The 22,455-nt window shown below is 43.1% G+C and overlaps 1 protein-coding gene across 1 annotated transcript in view; it reads right to left on the bottom strand.

The window, feature by feature from the left end:
* LOC128688914 (uncharacterized) overlaps positions 1-22,455 on the bottom strand; it is a 659,540-nt gene that overhangs the window by 67,034 nt on the left and 570,051 nt on the right. Inside the window, exon 13 of the mRNA XM_070085536.1 lies at positions 20,171-20,227. Within this exon, the coding sequence (XP_069941637.1) occupies positions 20,171-20,227 (57 nt within the window). The remainder of the gene's footprint in view (positions 1-20,170; positions 20,228-22,455) is intronic.

Raw genomic sequence — 22,455 nt, 5'->3', positions numbered from 1 at the left:
CTTTTAAGGATCACAAGCGTGTCATTATCACATCTGCGAGGAAAATGATAGAATGGATAATGAGAATCTTTAGAACAAGAGTTGTCATTCCAATAATAATCCTCTTCATGTTACTCATTCTCTCTAAGCTGGATTACTACTGTACACTAACAGCCCCTTTAAGGCGGGCGCTTTGCCCTAAAATACTGGGAACGTTGGAAGTCCCTTGACCTGTACTCCTTGTAACGCAGGCGAGAAAGATTCGTCATATTTTACACCTGGGAAATCCGACAGGAACTAGTCCCAAATCTGTAAATAGATATCACTCCCTTCGAAAGCAAGAGGCTCGGCAGACTACCAAACCATCTCAATAAAAAACCAAGTGTACCTTAAGTACACTATGACACATAACAATAAGTGCCAGGTCCTCAAGACAACTTTACAGCCTCCCACCAGACATAATGGAAGATTACTAATAGACCCCTGGGTGTCTTCAAGAGGTAATTGGTCAGTTCCTGACCAGCCAGGATGTGGTTTGTATGCTGGACAGCGTGCGGCCAGCAGTAACAGCCTGATTGGCTGGCCCTGATCTGGACCTGACCGCGGGGGCGTTCACCCTTTCAGGTAAAACAGGATTAAGAGGGAGGAGGAGGGATAAGAAAGGACAGAAGAGGAAAGAACTGGGTACAAGAGAAGAAATGAAAAGGATGAAACAGTGAAGCGGTGAAAATTGGAGACGAGAAAAATGAGCAGAAATCGGAAGAAAAAAAAACAGAGAGAATTGGGAGAGAGAAAGAACGAGAAACAAGTGAGGAACATTGGGAATTACACGAGAGTGAACAAAACGAGATAAATGGAAAGATAGAAAGATGGGATGAAAGAACAGAAATAAAGCAAGGGAAGAAAATATAGTAAATAACAGATGATTTGTTTCAACCAGAGGATGGAGAGAGAGAGAGAGAGAGAGAGAGAGAGAGAGAGAGACGCTAAATTAAAGGAAGATGGAAAATTGGTAAGCGACGCCAAGTAGTTCAAGAACTTGATGATGACGGGGAGTGAGGAAGTTGGTGAGACAGATGGTGAGAAAGATGGTGAGGGGTGAGGGAGAGAGGAAGCCCCGAGTGTGTGTGCGAGAGTGAGGATTGTTTAAACCTTACTTTCCTACGTGTTCATTACCAAGCTGTGTATAACACTCCACGTGTTCATTACCAAGCTGTGTATAACACTCCACGTGTTCATTACCAAGCTTCCAGCTGTGTATAACACTCGACGTGTTCATTACCAAGCTTCCAGCTGTGTATAACACTCGACGTGTTCATTACCAAGCTTCCAGCTGTGTATAACACTCGACGTGTTCATTACCAAGCTTCCAGCTGTGTATAACACTCGACGTGTTCATTATCAAGCTTCCAGCTGTGTATAACACTCGACGTGTTCATTACCAAGCTTCCAGCTGTGTATAACACTCCACGTGTTCATTACCAAGCTTCCAGCTGTGTATAACACACCACGTTTTCATTACCAAGCTTCCAGCTGTGTATAAAACTCCACGTGTTCATTACTAAGCTTCCAGCTGTGTATAACACACCACGTGTTCATTACCAAGCTTCCAGCTGTGTATAACACACCACGTGTTCATTACCAAGCTTCCAGCTGTGTATAACACACCACGTGTTCATTACCAAACTTCCAGCTGTGTATAACACACCACGTGTTCATTACCAAACTTCCAGCTGTGTATAACACACCACGTGTTCATTACCAAGCTTCCAGCTGTGTATAACACACCACGTGTTCATTACCAAGCTTCCAGCTGTGTATAACACACCACGTGTTCATTACCAAGCTTCCAGCTGTGTATAACACACCACGTGTTCATTACCAAGCTTCCAGTTGTGTATAACACACCACGTGTTCATTACCAAGCTTCCAGCTGTGTATAACACACCACGTGTTCATTAACAAGCTTCCAGCTGTGTATAACACACCACGTGTTCATTACCAAGCTTCCAGCTGTGTATAACACACCACGTGTTTATTACCAAGCTTCCAGCTGTGTATAACACTCCACGTGTTCATTACCAAGCTTCCAGCTGTGTATAACACACCACGTGTTCATTAACAAGCTTCCAGCTGTGTATAACACTCCACGTGTTCATTAACAAGCTTCCAGCTGTGTATAACACCACGTGTTCATTAACAAGCTTCCAGCTGTGTATAACACACCACGTGTTCATTAACAAGCTTCCAGCTGTGTATAACACCACGTGTTCATTAAGAAGCTTCCAGCTGTGTATAACACACCACGTGTTCATTACCAAGCTTCCAGCTGTGTATAACACACCACGTGTTCATTAACAAGCTTCCAGCTGAGTATAACACTCCACGTGTTCATTACCAAGCTTCCAGCTGTGTATAACACACCACGTGTTCATTAACAAGCTTCCAGCTGTGTATAACACACCACGTGTTCATTACCAAGCTTCCAGCTGTGTATAACACACCACGTGTTCATTACCAAGCTTCCAGCTGTGTATAACACACCACGTGTTCATTACCAAGCTTCCAGCTGTGTATAACACACCACGTGTTCATTACCAAGCTTCCAGCTGTGTATAACACACCACGTGTTCATTACCAAGCTTCCAGCTGTGTATAACACACCACGTGTTCATTACCAAGCTTCCAGCTGTGTATAACACACCACGTGTTCATTACCAAGCTTCCAGCTGTGTATAACACACCACGTGTTCATTACCAAGCTTCCAGCTGTGTATAACACACCACGTGTTCATTACCAAGCTTCCAGCTGTGTATAACACACCACGTGTTCATTACCAAGCTTCCAGCTGTGTATAACACACCACGTGTTCATTACCAAGCTTCCAGCTGTGTATAACACTCCACGTGTTCATTACCAAGCTTCCAGCTGTGTATAACACACCACGTGTTCATTACCAAGCTTCCAGCTGTGTATAACACACCACGTGTTCATTAACAAGCTTCCAGCTGTGTATAACACACCACGTGTTCATTACCAAGCTTCCAGCTGTGTATAACACACCACGTGTTCATTACCAAGCTTCCAGCTGTGTATAACACACCACGTGTTCATTACCAAGCTTCCAGCTGTGTATAACACACCACGTGTTCATTACCAAGCTTCCAGCTGTGTATAACACACCACGTGTTCATTACCAAGCTTCCAGCTGTGTATAACACACCACGTGTTCATTATTACCAAGCTTCCAGCTGTGTATAACACACCACGTGTTCATTACCAAGCTTCCAGCTGTGTATAACACACCACGTGTTCATTACCAAGCTTCCAGCTGTGTATAACACACCACGTGTTCATTACCAAGCTTCCAGCTGTGTATAACACACCACGTGTTCATTACCAAGCTTCCAGCTGTGTATAACACACCACGTGTTCATTACCAAGCTTCCAGCTGTGTATAACACACCACGTGTTCATTACCAAGCTTCCAGCTGTGTATAACACACCACGTGTTCATTACCAAGCTTCCAGCTGTGTATAACACACCACGTGTTCATTACCAAGCTTCCAGCTGTGTATAACACACCACGTGTTCATTACCAAGCTTCCAGCTGTGTATAACACTCCACGTGTTCATTAACAAGCTTCCAGCTGTGTATAACACACCACGTGTTCATTAACAAGCTTCCAGCTGTGTATAACACACCACGTGTTCATTAACAAGCTTCCAGCTGTGTATAACACGCCACGTGTTCATTAACAAGCTTCCAGCTGTGTATAACACACCACGTGTTCATTAACAAGCTTCCAGCTGTGTATAACACACCACGTGTTCATTACCAAGCTTCCAGCTGTGTATAACACACCACGTGTTCATTAACAAGCTTCCAGCTGTGTATAACACACCACGTGTTCATTACCAAGCTTCCAGCTGTGTATAACACACCACGTGTTCATTACCAAGCTTCCAGCTGTGTATAACACACCACGTGTTCATTAACAAGCTTCCAGCTGTGTATAACACACCACGTGTTCATTACCAAGCTTCCAGCTGTGTATAACACACCACGTGTTCATTACCAAGCTTCCAGCTGTGTATAACACACCACGTGTTCATTACCAAGCTTCCAGCTGTGTATAACACACCACGTGTTCATTACCAAGCTTCCAGCTGTGTATAACACACCACGTGTTCATTAACAAGCTTCCAGCTGTGTATAACACACCACGTGTTCATTAACAAGCTTCCAGCTGTGTATAACACACCACGTGTTCATTAACAAGCTTCCAGCTGTGTATAACACACCACGTGTTCATTAACAAGCTTCCAGCTGTGTATAACACACCACGTGTTCATTAACAAGCTTCCAGCTGTGTATAACACACCACGTGTTCATTAACAAGCTTCCAGCTGTGTATAACACACCACGTGTTCATTACCAAGCTTCCAGCTGTGTATAACACACCACGTGTTCATTACCAAGCTTCCAGCTGTGTATAACACACCACGTGTTCATTACCAAGCTTCCAGCTGTGTATAACACACCACGTGTTCATTACCAAGCTTCCAGCTGTGTATAACACACCACGTGTTCATTAACAAGCTTCCAGCTGTGTATAACACACCACGTGTTCATTAACAAGCTTCCAGCTGTGTATAACACACCACGTGTTCATTACCAAGCTTCCAGCTGTGTATAACACACCACGTGTTCATTACCAAGCTTCCAGCTGTGTATAACACACCACGTGTTCATTACCAAGCTTCCAGCTGTGTATAACACACCACGTGTTCATTACCAAGCTTCCAGCTGTGTATAACACACGTGTTCATTAACAAGCTTCCAGCTGTGTATAACACACCACGTGTTCATTACCAAGCTTCCAGCTGTGTATAACACACCACGTGTTCATTACCAAGCTTCCAGCTGTGTATAACACACCACGTGTTCATTACCAAGCTTCCAGCTGTGTATAACACACCACGTGTTCATTACCAAGCTTCCAGCTGTGTATAACACACCACGTGTTCATTACCAAGCTTCCAGCTGTGTATAACACACCACGTGTTCATTACCAAGCTTCCAGCTGTGTATAACACACCACGTGTTCATTAACAAGCTTCCAGCTGTGTATAACACACCACGTGTTCATTAACAAGCTTCCAGCTGTGTATAACACACCACGTGTTCATTAACAAGCTTCCAGCTGTGTATAACACACCACGTGTTCATTAACAAGCTTCCAGCTGTGTATAACACACCACGTGTTCATTAACAAGCTTCCAGCTGTGTATAACACACCACGTGTTCATTACCAAGCTTCCAGCTGTGTATAACACACCACGTGTTCATTAACAAGCTTCCAATAACACACCACGTGTTCATTAACAAGCTTCCAGCTGTGTATAACACACCACGTGTTCATTAACAAGCTTCCAGCTGTGTATAACACACCACGTGTTCATTACCAAGCTTCCAGCTGTGTATAACACACCACGTGTTCATTAACAAGCTTCCAGCTGTGTATAACACACCACGTGTTCATTAACAAGCTTCCAGCTGTGTATAACACACCACGTGTTCATTAACAAGCTTCCAGCTGTGTATAACACACCACGTGTTCATTACCAAGCTTCCAGCTGTGTATAACACACCACGTGTTCATTAACAAGCTTCCAGCTGTGTATAACACACCACGTGTTCATTAACAAGCTTCCAGCTGTGTATAACACACCACGTGTTCATTAACAAGCTTCCAGCTGTGTATAACACACCACGTGTTCATTACCAAGCTTCCAGCTGTGTATAACACACCACGTGTTCATTACCAAGCTTCCAGCTGTGTATAACACACCACGTGTTCATTACCAAGCTTCCAGCTGTGTATAACACACCACGTGTTCATTACCAAGCTTCCAGCTGTGTATAACACACCACGTGTTCATTAACAAGCTTCCAGCTGTGTATAACACACCACGTGTTCATTAACAAGCTTCCAGCTGTGTATAACACACCACGTGTTCATTAACAAGCTCCTACTTATGTTGAACATATCAGTGATAATATTCTCAGATACGTAAAGCGAACCATCGTTATTTCCTAGGTGTGAAAAACACCTTAAAATAATCTACAATATTCTTGTCTGTAAATATCGTCCTGTTGTGACAGTTATGTATAACCTAGTGTTTGCTTACTCAAGATGTGTAAAACAAATCTTTACATCTAGTTTTTTTTAAGCACGCTCTTATATCACGGATTCTACTTTAAGCATGTAAACTCCTTTATATCAGGGATCCTACTTCAAGCATGTAAACGACCTTATATCAGGGGTTCTACTTCAACCATGTAAACGCCCTTATATCAGGGGTTCTACTTCAACCATGTAAACGCCCTTATATCAGGGGTTCTACTTCAACCATGTAAACGCCCTTATATCAGGGGTTCTACTTCAACCATGTAAACGCCCTTATATCAGGGGTTCTACTTCAACCATGTAAACACCCTTATATCAGGGGTTCTACTTCAACCATGTAAACGCCCTTATATCAGGGGTTCTACTTCAACCATGTAAACGCCCTTATATCAGGGGTTCTACTTCAACCATGTAAACGCCCTTATATCAGGGGTTCTACTTCAACCATGTAAACACCCTTATATCAGGGGTTCTACTTCAACCATGTAAACGCCCTTATATCAGGGGTTCTACTTCAACCATGTAAACACCCTTATATCAGGGGTTCTACTTCAACCATGTAAACGCCCTTATATCAGGGGTTCTACTTCAACCATGTAAACACCCTTATATCAGGGGTTCTACTTCAACCATGTAAACGCCCTTATATCAGGGGTTCTACTTCAACCATGTAAACACCCTTATATCAGGGGTTCTACTTCAACCATGTAAACGCCCTTATATCAGGGGTTCTACTTCAACCATGTAAACACCCTTATATCAGGGGTTCTACTTCAACCATGTAAACGCCCTTATATCAGGGGTTCTACTTCAACCATGTAAACACCCTTATATCAGGGGTTCTACTTCAACCATGTAAACACCCTTATATCAGGGGTTCTACTTCAACCATGTAAACGCTCTTATATCAGGGGTTCTATTTCAACCATGTAAACACCCTTATATCAGGGGTTCTACTTCAACCATGTAAACGCCCTTATATCAGGGGTTCTACTTCAACCATGTAAACGCCCTTATATCAGGGGTTCTACTTCAACCATGTAAACGCCCTTATATCAGGGGTTCTACTTCAACCATGTAAACGCCCTTATATCAGGGGTTCTACTTCAACCATGTAAACACCCTTATATCAGGGGTTCTACTTCAACCATGTAAACACCCTTATATCAGGGGTTCTACTTCAACCATGTAAACGCCCTTATATCAGGGGTTCTACTTCAACCATGTAAACGCCCTTATATCAGGGGTTCTACTTCAACCATGTAAACGTCCTTATATCAGGGGTTCTACTTCAAGCATATAAAACACGCACTGTGATCAGCGATGACATTTCATGTTTCTGAAATATCCGCTGTAAGTGATTCCAATTCAGGCGTGTAAAATCTTCCCGTTCATTGCGGGCTAACACGTCGTCACGTGAGGTCACAGACCCTGAGCTGCTTTGGGGATTAGCGTGGACGGTTACAAAGCATGGCTTGCTTCTGCAGTGTTTTAAAATCTGAGGTTGGAGAGTTGAAGGAGGAGGTCTTGCTTCTCCAGGAGGAGATTAGGAGGCTGAAGGTCCACCTCAATGGGCCTGGGAGAGAGTGTGAGGTGGTTGGAGATGTGGGGAATGAGGCTTCTAGCAGTGAGGTGCAGTCTGTCTCTCACTGTGAGGAGGCTGTAGGTGGGGAGGTAGCAACGGCTACCAGCAGTGAGGTGCAGTCCAGCACCTGCTACAAGTGGCGAGTTGTTCACAGTAATGGGAGGCGCATCAGAGTAAGGAAAGTTAAGAGTGAAGATCTGAAGGTAGGAAATCGCTTCTCTGTTCTCCAGGATGAATGTACTTCAGTGGCCAGTGAAGGTAAGGGTACTACTGCCCCTGCTAATGAAGGTAAGCGCATTCTTGTGGTTGGTGACTCTCAGGTAAGATATGTTGATCGTGCTTTTTGTAATAGGAATAAGAAGATGAGAGATAGAGTGTGCTTCCCTGGAGCTGGTGTTGGGGACATTGTCAACAGGCTGGATAATATCATGTCAGGTAATGGGAACAAGCCCATTATCTGTCTTAGTGCTGGTGGAAATGATATTGGGAAGGGTAGGAGAGAAGAGCTGCTAGATAAGTACAGGTCAGCTATAGATTTCATTAAGTCTAAGGGAGGGATCCCAATCATATGTAGCATCTTGCCTAGAAGGGGAGTAGGAAATGAATGGTTGTCTAGGGCAATTGGTGTAAATTGCTGGCTAGACAGATACTGCAAGGAACTTGCAATCCCATTCATTGACAACTGGAACAACTTTTATGGCAAACATGATATGTATGCAAGGGATGGGGTACATCTCTCTGGGGCAGGGGTGGTAGCACTTGCAGACTCGATTGAGAAGGCCATTGGTGAAATGCCTATGATTTTAAACTGATGGAAGATAGAGGTATGGGTGTGTGTGGGAAACAAGCAGGTTGCAACACTAGGGTTGGAAACAGTAAATGTATAAAAGGCATTCAGCATGAAGTTATAAATAAAGACAATAGAACAGGTCAGCAAACAAAGGGGGACAGCAGAGGGCAGCAAGGGACTAGCTCCCTTAAGGTTTACTATACTAATAGCAGGAGTGTTAGAAATAAGATAGATGAGCTAAGATTAATTGCAAGTGCAGGAAACATAGATATTATTGCTATAACAGAGACCTGGCTCAATCTGAAAGATAGAGAGATGCCCTCTGAATGTCACATACAAGGCTATAAATTATTCCACACTGACAGGGTCAACAGGAAAGGTGGTGGAGTAGCGATGTATGTCAGAGACAATTTAAATTGTTGTGTTAGACAAGATATTAAATTAGAAGCGTCAGCCACTGAATCTGTTTGGTTACAGCTTCTCGAGGGCCGAGAAAAACTAATTTTGGGTGTGATTTACAGGGCCCCAAATCTTGATAGGGAGTGCAGTAAACTTCTATGGGACGAAATTCGTAAGGCATCTACACACGAAAATGTTGTGCTAATGGGAGATTTCAACTATAGACAGATTGACTGGAGCAATTTGACAGGAAATTTAGAGTCGGGTGACTTTCTTGATACGATCCAGGATTGTTTTTTAAAACAGTTTGTGACAGAGCCAACTAGGGGAAATAACCTCCTTGACTTGGTTCTTGCCAGTAGGGAAACACTAATTAATAATCTTGAGGTTAATGATGAGCTTGGGGAGAGTGATCACAAATCACTCAGTTTTAACATATCATGGAATTCCCCTAATAATGGCAATCAAGTCTCCGTCCCTGACTTTCGCTTGGCTGATTTCATAGGACTGAAAAATTACTTAGGTGGGCTGAACTGGAATGACCTGACTAAGGGTCAGGTAGGTGGTGATGGTTGCCGATATGATGCTTTCCAGGGCATAGTTCTAGCTGCTCAGTCAAATTATGTTCCAAATAGGGAAATCAGATCAAACAAAAATGATCCTAAATGGATGAACAATAGATTAAAATATCTGATTGGTCAAAAGAGAGGCATATATAGGCAAATCAAAAGAGGAGAGGGGCAATTAAGAAATCGATATATTCAGTTAAAGAGAGAAATAAAAAAGGGAATTAGAAAAGCAAAAAGAGATTATGAGGTTAAAGTTGCAAGAGAATCGAAGACTAACCCAAAAGGATTCTTTCAGGTATACAGAAGTAAGATCAGGGACAAGATAGGCCCACTCAAAAGTTCCTCGGGTCAGCTCACTGACAGTGATAAGGAAATGTGTAGAATTTTTAACACATACTTCCTCTCAGTTTTTACACAGGAGGATACCAGCGATATTCCAGTAATGACAAATTATGTAGAACAGGACGATAATAAACTGTGCACTATTAAGGTCACAAGTGACATGGTCCTTAGGCAAATAGATAAATTAAAACCTAACAAATCCCCAGGCCCTGATGAACTGTATGCAAGGGTTCTAAAGGAATGTAAAGAGGAGCTTAGCACACCTTTGGCTAATCTTTTCAACATATCACTACAAACTGGCATGGTGCCAGATAAGTGGAAAATGGCAAATGTGATACCTATTTTCAAAACAGGTGACAGGTCCTTAGCTTCGAACTATAGACCAATAAGCCTAACCTCCATAGTGGGAAAATTTATGGAATCAATAATTGCCGAGGCAGTTCGTAGCCACCTTGAAAAGCATAAATTAATCAACGAATCTCAGCATGGTTTTACAAAGGGGCGTTCCTGCCTTACGAATTTATTAACTTTTTTCACTAAGGTATTTGAGGAGGTAGATCATGGTAATGAATATGATATTGTGTATATGGACTTCAGTAAGGCTTTTGACAGGGTCCCACATCAGAGACTATTGAGGAAAATTAAAGCACATGGAATAGGAGGAGAAATTTTTTCCTGGATAGAGGCATGGTTGACAAATAGGCAGCAGAGAGTTTGCATAAATGGGGAGAAATCAGAGTGGGGAAGCGTCACGAGCGGTGTTCCACAGGGGTCAGTGTTGGGCCCCCTGCTGTTCACAATCTACATAAACGACATAGATGAGGGCATAAAGAGCGACATCGGCAAGTTTGCCGATGACACCAAAATAGGCCGTCGAATTCATTCTGACGAGGACATTCGAGCACTCCAGGAAGATTTGAATAGACTGATGCAGTGGTCGGAGAAGTGGCAGATGCAGTTTAATATAGACAAATGCAAAGTTCTAAATGTTGGACAGGACAATAACCATGCCACATATAAACTAAATAATGTAGATCTTAATATTACGGATTGCGAAAAAGATTTAGGAGTTCTGGTTAGCAGTAATCTGAAACCAAGACAACAGTGCATAAGTGTTCGCAATAAAGCTAATAGAATCCTTGGCTTCATATCAAGAAGCATAAATAATAGGAGTCCTCAGGTTGTTCTTCAACTCTATACATCCTTGGTTAGGCCTCATTTAGATTATGCTGCACAGTTTTGGTCACCGTATTACAGAATGGATATAAATTCTCTGGAAAATGTACAAAGGAGGATGACAAAGATGATCCCATGTATCAGAAACCTTCCCTATGAGGATAGACTAAGGGCCCTGAAACTGCACTCTCTAGAAAGACGTAGAATTAGGGGGGATATGATTGAGGTGTATAAGTGGAAGACAGGAATAAATAAAGGGGATGTAAATAGTGTGCTGAAAATATCTAGCCTAGACAGGACTCGCAGCAATGGTTTTAAGTTGGAAAAATTCAGATTCAGGAAGGATATAGGAAAGTACTGGTTTGGTAATAGAGTTGTGGATGAGTGGAACAAACTCCCAAGTACCGTTATAGAGGCCAGAACGTTGTGTAGCTTTAAAAATAGGTTGGATAAATACATGAGTAGATGTGGGTGGGTGTGAGTTAGACCTGATAGCTTGTGCTAACAGGTCGGTTGCCGTGTTCCTCCGTTAAGTCAATGTGACCTGACCTGTCTAGGTTGGGTGCATTGGCTTAAGCCGGTAGGAGACTTGGACCTGCCTCGCATGGGCCAGTAGGCCTTCTGCAGTGTTCCTTCGTTCTTATGTTCTTATGTTCTTATTAGTAACACATCTAGCTGAATGTAACCTCTCTCGTGACCAGTGGTACCTCTCCCGTGACCAGTGGTACCTCTCCCGTGACCAGTGGTACCTCTCCCGTGACCAGTGGTACCTCTCTCGTGACCAGTGGTACCTCTCCCGTGACCAGTGGTACCTCTCCCGTGACCAGTGGTACCTCTCTCGTGACCAGTGGTACCTCTCCCGTGACCAGTGGTACCTCTCCCGTGACCAGTGGTACCTCTCCCGTGACCAGTGGTACCTCTCCCGTGACCAGTCGTACCTCTCCCGTGACCAGTCGTACCTCTCCCGTGACCAGTCGTACCTCTCCCGTGACCAGTCGTACCTCTCCCGTGACCAGTCGTACTTCTCCCGTGACCAGTCGTACCTCTCCCGTGACCAGTCGTACCTCTCCCGTGACCAGTCGTACCTCTCCCGTGACCAGTCGTACCTCTCCCGTGATCAGCGATACGTCTCCAGGAGTGATCAATAATGCCTCTCCAGGTGTGTACAACACGCGTTGTAATCAACATTCCCTCTTTATGTAAACATATCCTGTGGTAAGTAGTAATTTTTCAGGTATATCAACCACACTGTGATTGGTAATACCTCAGGTGTGTAGAGTTTACCCAACTCTGTTACGTCCACTGAGCTTCACAAAGTTCTATTATGCTTTGTATTTTTTTTATTTTAATAACACTACCTCCACAGATGCGTACGTACTATTGTATCACACTAATCAATCTAAAACAAATACACAGCCAATGGAAAATTCTAAAATTTTTCCCATTACTGACAGCTTTGACAAATGTTTTGTTAATACCCTGGTGACAATAACACTCCTCATATAATGAGGTACTGGTCGTGTTTTCACCGTGTCTATAACAGTAATACTGGCAAACACTGCTGGAGCGTCACCTGGACTGCAATACAACGTCAGTCTACTGGGATAATGTCAGGAGTGTGACTCAATGATAACAGAGGTTAATTGTATTGATACGTTTGCAGGCGGGGAGGTACACTGTCCAGGACACGCGCGCGCTCTCGCTCGCACGCACACACGCAAGCAAGCACACACACACACACACACACACACACACACACACACACACACACACACACACACACTGAATAACAGGATATACCTTTGACGGGTTTCGATTGTTTTCCATACCGCCACAGCCAGGCCCAGAATTGTCTGGCGCTTGCCTGGTCAACTAAGCTCTTGATGCTTGTAAACACACAGCCTGGTTGAGCCGGCACTTCGAGGAGGAACTTGTTGGGTTTCCTCTTGAACACTTTCACGATAGTTCCGGCAGTGTTTCTGAAATCTTCTTGAAGCTATCAGAAACACTACAAATGTCTCTTTATACAATGTTCCTTTACTGTATCCAAGGCGATCCTATCTTTTGGGTTTAATTTTCATTTTCTGTCATATCTCTAATTCCAATATGTTATTATAACTCCAATATATTATTATGGCAATGTGCAGGTATGGGACTAATCCCTCAAGTATCTTCCACATATGTATCATCATGTATCATCATGTATCATCATGTATCTCTCTCTCTCTCTCTCTCTCTCTCTCTCTCTCTCTCTCTCTCTCTCTCCCATTCCAGAAAGTACTTATTTAAGAATTCAAGGTGATCACATTAATATACTGTAAATGCTTTATTGTCTCCATAGGTTCATTAAATGATCTCTGTATGTGTTCCAGCTCAACATCTTTCCTACCCTGAATAGAACCCTGAACACTTCTAAGCGAGTTACAACATCAGATTTAAATAATATCAACACTGGCACTATCTTCTTTTTTATGTAAGTTTGCATTATGCACGCCAGCATTTTCCTGGCTTTTATAACATTTGTCTTACTGTGTTTTTTTGAAAAAGGTCAGTTGACATTATATTCAGGTCCTTCTCATGTTAGTTTCGTTTTGGTTAGTGATTTCTTTTGTACAGTGTCCCTATTGAGTTGTTTATTCTTTCCATGTCTATGCAGCTGGAACTTATCCTGGAACGTTGTATTATTGTTCACCGCCACTCGAAAAATTTCTTTCTTGCAGTTTTTCCGTGTCTTCTACTAAGGTGATCTTCCTGCTTATTTCGGCATCATCTGCAAATAATACGAAACTGTGGCGAGTGTTTTAATCAATGTCTGCTAGAGAATATGGAACTGTAATGGCACCGAGACTGAGCACTGAAGTGCTGCGTTCCAATTGTCAGAAAGTAAAAAATCCCCTTGGCTAATTTTTTCCATTATACCCAGCCCCCTCATTTTACGTGCAATCACATCATAATCGCATTTGTCAAATGCCTTTGCATAATTACTGTGCACCTCACCTTCCTTTTCAAGTAGTCCTAAACTAGAAGAAATATTTGCGGTTTCTTGCAATATCCTGGATGGCTTTCTGTTCTCTTTGTGCTTCTGTCTGGTACGAAAATTTGAAGTTTTTGTTGTACCGCGGAAACCTCAAGATTATGATTATCTTTCATATATTTTTCTCTATATTTTATCTTCTATTAGGTTTTCTCAGTGATACATATTTAACGTAAATCTTGCATGTCTCATAGATCTTCATTATGTCTGTGTTCTCCAACTGTTGAAGATCAATATGCTGAATATCCATTTCTAGTACAGTATTAATGGAGCTCTTCACCCCTGAATTTATATCTCATAAATATTGTAGTCTTTATCTCACCATCAAAAACATTCCTTGTGTGTTTCTGTAAATGCTCCCAAGACAGCATTTGTTTCTGCGAGGAGTCTACGTCCATAATTTAGTTTGTCATTTTTATTTGTTTTCAATAAGAGTTCTCAAACAGGAATGAGGATTTACCATTTGAGATGATTTGTATTAGTGTAGGTTATGTTAGTGCCACTGGTGCCTGTGCCATCGTGTGTTGTGGCTTTTGATGTACATATTTCTGGTCTGAGCGCTGTTGATAATGTGGTATGTAGTATGTTAGGCCCGGTGGAGCCAGTTCACTGTGTGGAGCGTTCACTGTGTGGAGCCAGTTCACTGTGTGGAGCCAGTTCACTGTGTGGAGCCAGTTCACTGTGTGGAGCCAGTTCACTGTGTGGAGCCAGTTCACTGTGTGGAGCCAGTTCACTGTGGTCCATTGCCATTTGTTCTTTCATTAGGGATCATTGTTTTCTTCGTCTTCAGCCTCTAATTATAAAAAAGTTATAATACGAAATATAAGAATAAATATAGACCAGTATTACCACTCAAGAGTAAAACAAAAAAATAATGGAGAAAGTACATTACAAAGAATATTTTTTTTCACAGGGCGATCGACTGCATTACTGGGATACAAGAGGAAGCAGTAATTGATACAATCTCTCGAATTTTTGAGAAATTTTATGGTGACATTCAGAGCATATCTCTATTTCTGTGCCTAAAAAAAATTACATAAACACTGCCAAATTATGCAAAAAGTTGAGATGAGAAATAAATTATAAAAAGTAACATGTCCGTAAATAGGGTAGACACCACAGACAAAATTAAAGGAAGCAGATAAATTCTTTAGGCGCGAAAACGAAATGGGTCCCCACCGAGCGCACTAGAAATATCTAAGTCAGATAATCACTGTCTAAGGCTAGTTAAACAATCGTTCAGTTGGCGTTAACCTGAACTTTGAGAGTTGGAGTCAAGTTGTCCAGGAAGGAACCCAACAATATACAGTCCGTCAACCTTATCTACTTATTGATGAAACTGAAATTATTTGTTGCCTAATTTTCTGCAGATTTGTTAACCTTAGTGGGGTACTTAATGCGGAATTCGATAAATGCCAACATAGCAGCACTTAATATTTATGCAGAATTTGCTAAAATCCAAAATGGGTATAAATTGCCATTGGCCATAACTTCGTTTCTAATATTATTACTAGATACTTCAGACGTCTAAACTTATGTTCTCCCATCCAGGGGAATTAATTTTGGCCTTTTGCGACATCATTGGGATTCTTTCTTTAAGTTTAACACTTCACTAACCCATTCTGGATTGTAATGTTCTTATATTTGCCGAGTCTCTGTAGTGAAGCTGCATTTAACATGTTACTAAACTAAAACTGCAACAGTCTTGTCAGGTGATAATGAGTTTTGTCTCGTGACAAAACTAATGGACAACTGTCATATTAATAACAAATATAAAAATAAAAACTTCAAAACTGATCGAAATATAAATGAAAATATACATGACAAAGAAGTTGATATCGAGTAAATAAAAATGAAATACAGATTACGTGCTACAAATAAAAATTCACTGATGGTAATAAGGACAGGAAACCAAACACAGCCAATGAAAACAAAAATAATAAAAGTGAATGCAGTTGAAAGGATTCATGTTAGCTGGTAACTCATCAGCGTCTATATGATCCATGAGAGCAGTGATAAAAGAGTTGCTACTTTCCTCAGTATCTGAGCAGTCGCAATAGCTTGTGTGTGACATACCAGCAGTAAAACAGCTTCTTCTCTTTATTTAAGTGTATTTCTTTTGAGCTTGGCAGTTGCATACCATAAGCTTCAGCAGGGCTGTACAGCACAAGAATTAAACAAGTTATGTACAATAAAATCATCAATTCTTTTCCAGCCAAAGCCCATAATGTCCACAGGTGGGTGTTGTTTATCTGCAGCTTTCCAAAGCAGGTTCTGAGGATGTGGTACAATGGAGACGAAATATCAAGTTATCATCAGACAGAAGGTGCTGTTCCTTTATTTTTGGAGATTTCAAAACGTAGTTGATTCATAGGAGTTTCTGACTGGGATCCATAAAGAACATCGACAAAGGGTGTCTCAGCATCAAGGATATAAGCTTGAGAGGCAGCAGCTTTTCCCAGTATATTTTCCAGTTCAGAAATTGTCCCAAGACTCAGGCTATCAAATACACGTCTGGTGTCCCAAGACTCAGGCTATCAAATACAAGTCTGGTGTCCCAAGACTCAGGCTATCAAATACACGTTTGGTGTCCCAAGACTGTCTGGTGTCCCAAGACTCTGGCTATCAAATACACGTCTGGTGTCCCAAGACTCTGGCTATCAAATACACGTCTGGTGTCCCAAGACTCAGGCTATCAAATACAAGTCTGGTGTCCCAAGACTCAGGCTATCAAATACACGTTTGGTGTCCCAAGACTCAGGCTATCAAATACACGTTTGGTGTCCCAAGACTCAGGCTATCAAATACACGTCTGGAGTCCCAAGACTCAGATTGTTATATAATATCTTCCCGGTGTTGTGGAAGAAGCATAAAAGTGGCGACATTCCTGGTGCGTATCAAGAATGTTAACACTGCCTTCCTGCGGTGTTGCCAAAGTCTCGCGTATACAATCTGGACAATTGTTCGATCACGTGTTGCATCACTCATTATGAGATGTACTCAGGCCTGGAGAACCAGGCACAACACAGGCCTGGAGAACCAGGCACAACACAGGCCTGGAGAACCAGGCACAACACAGGCCTGGAGAACCAGGCACAACACAGGCCTGGAGAACCAGGCACAACACAGGCCTGGAGAACCAGGCACAACACAGGCCTGGAGAACCAGGCACAACACAGGCCTGGAGAACCAGGCACAACACAGGCCTGGAGAACCAGGCACAACACAGGCCTGGAGAACCAGGCACAACACAGGCCTGGAGAACCAGGCACAACACAGGCCTGGAGAACCAGGCACAACACAGGCCTGGAGAACCAGGCACAACACAGGCCTGGAGAACCAGGCACAACACAGGCCTGGAGAACCAGGCACAACACAGGCCTGGAGAACCAGGCACAACACAGGCCTGGAGAACCAGGCACAACACAGGCCTGGAGAACCAGGCACAACACAGGCCTGGAGAACCAGGCACAACACAGGCCTGGAGAACCAGGCACAACACAGGCCTGGAGAACCAGGCACAACACAGGCCTGGAGAACCAGGCACAACACAGGCCTGGAGAACCAGGCACAACACAGGCCTGGAGAACCAGGCACAACACAGGCCTGGAGAACCAGGCACAACACAGGCCTGGAGAACCAGGCACAACACAGGCCTGGAGAACCAGGCACAACACAGGCCTGGAGAACCAGGCACAACACAGGCCTGGAGAACCAGGCACAACACAGGCCTGGAGAACCAGGCACAACACAGGCCTGGAGAACCAGGCACAACACAGGCCTGGAGAACCAGGCACAACACAGGCCTGGAGAACCAGGCACAACACAGGCCTGGAGAACCAGGCACAACACAGGCCTGGAGAACCAGGCACAACACAGGCCTGGAGAACCAGGCACAACACAGGCCTGGAGAACCAGGCACAACACAGGCCTGGAGAACCAGGCACAACACAGGCCTGGAGAACCAGGCACAACACAGGCCTGGAGAACCAGGCACAACACAGGCCTGGAGAACCAGGTACAACACAGGCCTGGAGAACCAGGTACAACACAGGCCTGGAGAACCAGGTACAACACAGGCCTGGAGAACCAGGTACAACACAGGCCTGGAGAACCAGGTACAACACAGGCCTGGAGAACCAGGTACAACACAGGCCTGGAGAACCAGGTACAACACAGGCCTGGAGAACCAGGTACAACACAGGCCTGGAGAACCAGGTACAACACAGGCCTGGAGAACCAGGTACAACACAGGCCTGGAGAACCAGGTACAACACAGGCCTGGAGAACCAGGTACAACACAAGCCTGGAGAACCAGTTACAACACAAGCCTGGAGAACCAGGTACAACACAGGCCTGGAGAACCAGGTACAACACAGGCCTGGAGAACCAGGTACAACACAGGCCTGGAGAACCAGATACAACACAGGCCTGGAGAACCAGGTACAACACAGGCCTGGAGAACCAGGCACAACACAGGCCTGGAGAACCAGGCACAACACAGGCCTGGAGAACCAGGCACAACACAGGCCTGAGAATCAGGCAACACAGGCCTGGAGAACCAGGCATAACACAGGCCTGAAGAACCAAGTACAACACAGGCCTGGAGAACCAGGCGCAACACAGGCCTGGAGAACCAGGCACGACACAGGCTGGAGAACTAGGTACAACACAGGCCTTGAGAACCAGGCACGACACAGGCCTGGAGAACCAGGTACGACACAGGCCTGGAGAACCAGGTACGACACAGGCCTGGAGAACCAGGTACGACACAGGCCTGGAGAACCAGGTACGACACAGGCCTGGAGAACCAGGTACGACACAGGCCTGGAGAACCAGACAATACAGGCTGGAGAACCAGACACAACACAGGTCTGGAGAACCAGAAACGACACGAAGCTGGAGAACCAAGCACGACACAGGGCTGGAGAACCAGGCACAACACAGGCCTGGAGAACTAGGCACGACACAGGGCTGGAGAACCAGGCACAACACAGGCCTGGAGAACTAGGCACGACACAGGGCTGGAGAACCAGGCACAACACAAGTCTGGAGAAACTGACATAACACAAACCTGGAGAAACTGACAACACAGGCCTGGAGAAACTGACACAACACAAGCCTAGAGAAACTCACAACACGGGCCTGAAGAAACTGAAACAACACAGGGCTGGGGAAACTGACAACACAGGAATGGAAAAACTGACACAACACAAGCCTGGAGAAACTGACAACACAAGCCTGGAGAAACTGACAAGCCTGGAGAAAATGACTCAACACAAGCCTGGAGAAACAGACACAACACAAGCCTGGAGAAACTGGCAACACAAGCCTGGAGAAACTGACAACACAGGCCTGGAGAAACTGACAACACAGGCCTGGAGAAACTGGCACAACACAGGGCTGGTGAAACTGACAACACAGGGCTGGTGAAACTGACAACACAGTGCTGGTGAAACTGAGTCAACACAGGACTGGAGGACAGGTATGGTGATGCCGACATGTCAACAAAGACACTTATGCACATACCAAGACATCTGGTGAGAATATATACCGGCGAGAGTAGAAGCAGGGAGGTAATTTCGTGGGATTTATTCTGAGTTGATAAAAAGTATTTACCCCCCCCCCCAGCCTTGAAAATGTCCTTAACTGTGTCTACGTGTCTATCTCTACATCTTGATACAACACTCTCCGAGGGACTGAGTCCGGAAACGGCAAGTATAAAATCTAATTTATCTGTTACCAGTGTATGAAGGTGTACTCTCATAGTTCGGCCTGAGGCCGAATTTATTTACTGGCTGCAAATGCAGTTCAAATTAGTCTTGGAATGGATTTATCGCACGTCGTATATATATATAAAAGATCCTTTCCCACATCTTTTTTCTTTCCCAAAATACCAAATTACAACAAACTTTAGTTTGACAAATTCTTAATACATAAACTGTGTAAAAATGTACAGTTCAAAAACAAGTACCTAGAAAGGCATGTACTCCAATTATGCTCACTAGTGTCTGGAAGCACTAAGTACCAGTCACTAGGTACTGGAATCACTAGATACTGAAGTACTAGAATCTAGATACTGGAAATGTTAGCAACTCACCAGTGGCAGATGCCGGGTTGTTATCGTCCAGCAGGACTCCCTCCTCCATCTTGTTCCCTGGAAACAAGGAAGTGAACATTAAAATTTTAATGCAATTAATTACTGCAGGAAAACAGGCAAGAGTTTTCACGAGGAAACTAGACTGCTACTACCCTGCTATAAGTGACAGTATCAAGGATGAACAAGGGTGTAATATTGCTGCCAGTGACCAGCTAGCCCCTCGCACCAACTACCTGGGTCAACAAGTCATCAAAAAGTCTGGCCTCAGACCCAGCTGCGAGGTTTCAAGACCTCGAAAATAGTCACAGACTCCTATTTAAGGTTAAGTTTGCTGAGGGTAGGTATAGGGATGATCTCTGGCACACTATCATACAATACAGTGAACAAGATCCTACTGTGACAGAACTGTCCTTTGGCTTATCTGAGAATATGGACGCTGAGTAAATTAACATACGACCATCTAAATCGTTTCTTTATTTGCAAAAAAAAAAAAAGGTTACATAAAAGGAATGAGGCAAGTTAATCTACGATAATAACAAAATTAGAGTGGTAATTACATCATTCTCGCTCCATAGATTTCAAAGCCTAAAATACATTACCAAGGGGTTGGTTTTTTTCAGATGAACATTCACATAAAAATGAATTATTAAAGCTCGGATAAACTCGCAATAACAATCAAATACAGAACAGACAAAACTGGATAATATCCTAATCCTTATGTTCACAAATAATGAGGGTTTAGTACCGAACATAACGTGTTAAACACGAACCACAACTTAACTGAAGCTCAAGTCTGCATAAATACCGAACCGAAGCAGCCTAACACAAATCTTAAGATTGTTAAATAAACAAAATATAACAAACACATTTATTGGGAACAAATAATTTAAGGATCTCACTGAAACTTACTGGGATTATTGTATGAATAACATGAATTTAAATCAAGACGTTGAGAGAATGAGATCAACGATACTAGAAGTGTTATTCAGTCTTATTCCCTTAAGAAATAAAGAAAAGTTTGCAAATTAGAGGGACGTTCCGTCAATAGGCAAATATATATACACGAATTCCTGAAAGGGTTCTAGACTTTCTGAAAGACGAAAAGAAATACTGGTAAGAGTAATAAAAACAGGATGCAGGCGCCAGCGAAATTTAAAAACTCCAAAATATATTTTATCAAGCACAAAGTGCAAACCTAAAATCACTTCTTTAATAGTTTCCCCTTAAGGGAACTTTTACAAATGACAACAAAGTAATGAGTGAAACATTGAAGATACAAAATGAAAGTCCATAAATATTTAATAAATGAGACATTAAATTTTGCTTTTTCTCACTTACTCCTAAACGTTAAACCCGATGCAACACTCGGCCTCAGACCCAAAACATTCATCTCCATTTTCATCTCTATACACACAAGTCATCCCACACTCACTTAAAACAATGAATATCAACCCATTCCAAGAAGGTGGTAACAAAGTAATCGCAAAACTACAGTGCGATAGTAATGACGTCACGCAATTTTTTTTTTTTGCAATAGTGCTAAGAAGCAACACTGCTTAACTTTCACGTAACCCAGAACAACATGTGTTAAGATCAGGTCGCTCCTGCCTATGGCAATTTTAGAACCAGTATGGAATACCTTTGGATGCATTAGAAGACAAATAAAAGGCCGAAGTAATTTGCACAGACTTCGCGAATCCCTTCACTAAGTGTTAGCATTATATATTTGTATACAAAATACCTTAAAAAGAAATAACTGGAAAAGTAAACATGTGGATCTTTCTTCTAAATTAAAGTCGACAAAGTGAAAAGCCCGGTTGTTCAAGCCTCAGTATTTATGTAAATTCCATTATCATCCTCATCTCTGACAGACGAAAATCATAGTAATTTATCATCGTTTGCAGATGCTACAGGTCAAGATGATGCTACAGGTCTTCAAGATGATGCTACAGGTCTTCAAGATGATGCTACAGGTCTTCAAGATGATGCTACAGGTCTTCAAGATGATGCTACAGGTCTTCAAGATGATGCTACAGGTCTTCAAGATGATGCTACAGGTCTTCAAGATGATGCTACAGGTCTTCAAGATGATGCTACAGGTCTTCAAGATGATGCTACAGGTCTGATGCTACAGGTCTTCAAGATGATGCTACAGGTCTTCAAGATGATGCTACAGGTCTTCAAGATGATGCTACAGGTCTTCAAGATGATGCTACAGGTCTTCAAGATGATGCTACAGGTCTTCAAGATGATGCTACAGGTCTTCAAGATGATGCTACAGGTCT

The sequence above is a fragment of the Cherax quadricarinatus genome, chromosome 16 (genome assembly GCF_038502225.1).
Source record: "Cherax quadricarinatus isolate ZL_2023a chromosome 16, ASM3850222v1, whole genome shotgun sequence".
NCBI lineage: Eukaryota > Metazoa > Arthropoda > Malacostraca > Decapoda > Parastacidae > Cherax > Cherax quadricarinatus.
This window is presented reverse-complemented; position numbering and strand designations above follow the sequence as displayed.